General features: G+C 43.2%; 1 protein-coding gene across 1 annotated transcript in view; it reads right to left on the bottom strand.

Annotated features, from left to right (window-relative positions):
* Positions 1-838, bottom strand: part of LOC107296053 (BICD family-like cargo adapter 2) — a 47,934-nt gene extending 47,096 nt beyond the window's left edge. The window contains 1 exon segment of the mRNA XM_015825396.2: positions 755-838. Within this exon segment, the coding sequence (XP_015680882.2) occupies positions 755-838 (84 nt within the window).
* Between the last annotated feature and the right edge of the window lie 1,825 nt (positions 839-2,663).

Raw genomic sequence — 2,663 nt, 5'->3', positions numbered from 1 at the left:
GCAGGTCCATACACCTGTATTATGCGTTCAGGTGGCCATTCATTATCCTTCCAATTTCCAATTTTTAATGATCGTTTTCTCCTAGCTCCCTTCTCCTCATATACTGCTATTCCAAGTTTTTCCCCTTGAGGAATAGGAAGTAGGAAAAAGCTAGGCTTTATATTTCCCAATACGCATGAACCACACCAATTGCTAGGTACTGTAGGCTGGTATATGCAAATTTTCCACATATCCAATAAAATCCGTGCGGGGCAAACCATTCTTGGGATGCATTGTTCCAAAGACCCTGTAGAACTGTGTTATTAAAAGGATTTTGTTCGATACTGTGCATGGTCCCCCAATTCTGAGTACTTGAGTCCCCATAAGATCTCTGGCCCTCGCATACCATGGTTCCTACTTCCTCCTGGTTCTCAGAGCAATTTCTCTGAAAGCAGAAGTGACCTATAATGGAGGTAGTTAAAGCCCATTTTTGACTTTTCTTTGTTAATTTAGTAGTCCAAGTGGACGTAATGTTAGTATCTTGGATATCAATTTCTTTAGCTTCCCAAGGCCATTGTTCCCCCATATTTGTTCCACCACATACATAACAATTTTTTACTCCCAGGGTGGTGGCTATCCTTTCAGCCAGATCTATAAATAGATTTTTGGTGAGAAAAGTGAGTCCCCAGGTATCAGGGTGATCAGCTTTTTCAAGCTCCTCATAAAAGGAGTGGAATAATTTTCTTTCTATTGGGGTCAGATTTTTCCTTGTTACCTTAACGGTGATGCGGGTGCTCGGGTCCTTTCCAGGACTCTCAATTCCCAATCCATATTCCTGTGATCCTTCATCGGGATCCATAAAATGCAAGCATGTGGGGGTACAATGGTCTTCTAAACAATCAGATTGTCCGACCCCCTTCGTTAAATTAAACCAACTGCTCTTCTCTGTCCACACCCTAGGTGGGCCCCTACCAGCGGAGTACCAATATGTCTGGGAAGCCACTTAGGAGCTTCCTCTCTGTTGTTGGTCGTAAACGTATATCCTTTGTGTGAGTTAACTCCGCTGCCAACTCAGGCCCCCACAGGTGGTCCAGGGACTAAACTTCATGGCATAGCAGGCATCAAAGCAGATTCTACTCTTGTGATTAGCAGAGGTACTGGTGTTCTGTCCTAATAACAATGAAGTTAGATTCTTTCCACTTTGAGAGGTAACTATCTGAATGGTTGTTTGATATTTCACACTAGAGGGGTCAATGCATGTAACCCTTCCTGTTTCATTACACAGGGAAAATCGAGTGGTATTATGAACACAGGTTCCCACCACCTTCTTGCAGTTCATCTGAGTATGATATGTCAGAGTTTTGGTTATCTTATTACCCATTTTGGTGGTTCTAATGCAATCATTACAGTTATCAGAGTTATTTATAGTTTGACCTTTGCATATGCTCCAGGACCCTATTACTCCCACTATAATCCATATCTTAATTACTCCTGTAACCAAGGTCATATTGAGGTCTAACATTGTCCCAATTCTGTCCACCCCTGGAAAAGTATTTCTTCCCTTTCACTTTTGACACCACCGTCTGTAACAGGCTGAGATTGGTACTCGGGACACCAGTCTTCGATGATCACTATATCACACTCTTCTCCGCAGTCTCTGTGTATCGGTGCGCAGTCTGGGCAATGGGTACAACAACAATTACACCAACATTTACAGTCACAAAACCAACACATTTACCCCCCCCCCCTTTTTTCCCCTAATGTCTCTATATTTTGCTTTTTCTTATTATCAACTTCAAAGGGTCAGGTTGTGGCACACTTTTCCACTTGGTTGGAGCGTCCACTGGTCCTTTCACACAGGTGTAGTGGGTCCAGCCCTTCTCTGCCGTTCGTACTGCTGTTTTGGATTTCAGCAGCACCTGGAAAGGGCCTTCCCACTTTGGAACCAGCTTTTCCTCCTTCCAACTCCGGATCAGCACCCAATCTCCAATCTGGAATTTGTGGACTGGAAACTCCAAGGGGGGTGTTTGTGCCAGCAATCCTTGTTTCCTGAGGAAATCAAAATATCTGGACAGTTTATGTACGTATTGCTTCAGTACTCTATCTCGAGTTTGGAGTGAATCTATACAAATTTGCCCTGGGGTAAAAGCAACTCCAAATAATAATTCATAGGGTGACAGTCCTATGTCTTTCCGTGGCTGAGTTCTAATTCTCAGCAGTGCCAGTGGCAGACACTTAGTCCAGGGCATGTGGGTCTCTAAAATTAGTTTGGTTAATTATTCCTTTATCTTTGCATTAGCCCTTTCAATTTTTCCACTGCTGGCCACGTGCCAAGGAGTGTGAAATTTCCAATTTATTCCCAAGGCTTCCATAACATTCTGCAATACCCTTGCCGTGAAATGGCTCCCTTGATCACTATCAATTTGAGTGAGTGACCATCCCATACCTGGGAATAATTTGATCTAGCAATACCCTGGATACCACCTTGGTAGTGGCATTGCTACACGGGTAAGCCTCTACCCATCCGGTTAGATGGTCGATTATAACCAACAAAAACTTTATTATGCCTATTCTAGGTAACTCTGTAAAATCTACCTGAATGCATTGGAATGGTCTTAGAGCAGGTGGCCTCCCTCCTAGTTGCTGTTTTCTCATAGCTTGTCTGTTAGTTTTCTTGCATATGA

Source organism: Protobothrops mucrosquamatus, unplaced genomic scaffold (genome assembly GCF_001527695.2).
Source record: "Protobothrops mucrosquamatus isolate PMUCROS unplaced genomic scaffold, P.Mucros_1.0 scaffold2617, whole genome shotgun sequence".
In the NCBI taxonomy this organism is placed as follows: domain Eukaryota; kingdom Metazoa; phylum Chordata; class Lepidosauria; order Squamata; family Viperidae; genus Protobothrops; species Protobothrops mucrosquamatus.
The sequence above is the reverse complement of the archived record's forward strand: the minus strand, read 5'-3'. Positions and strand labels throughout refer to the sequence as shown.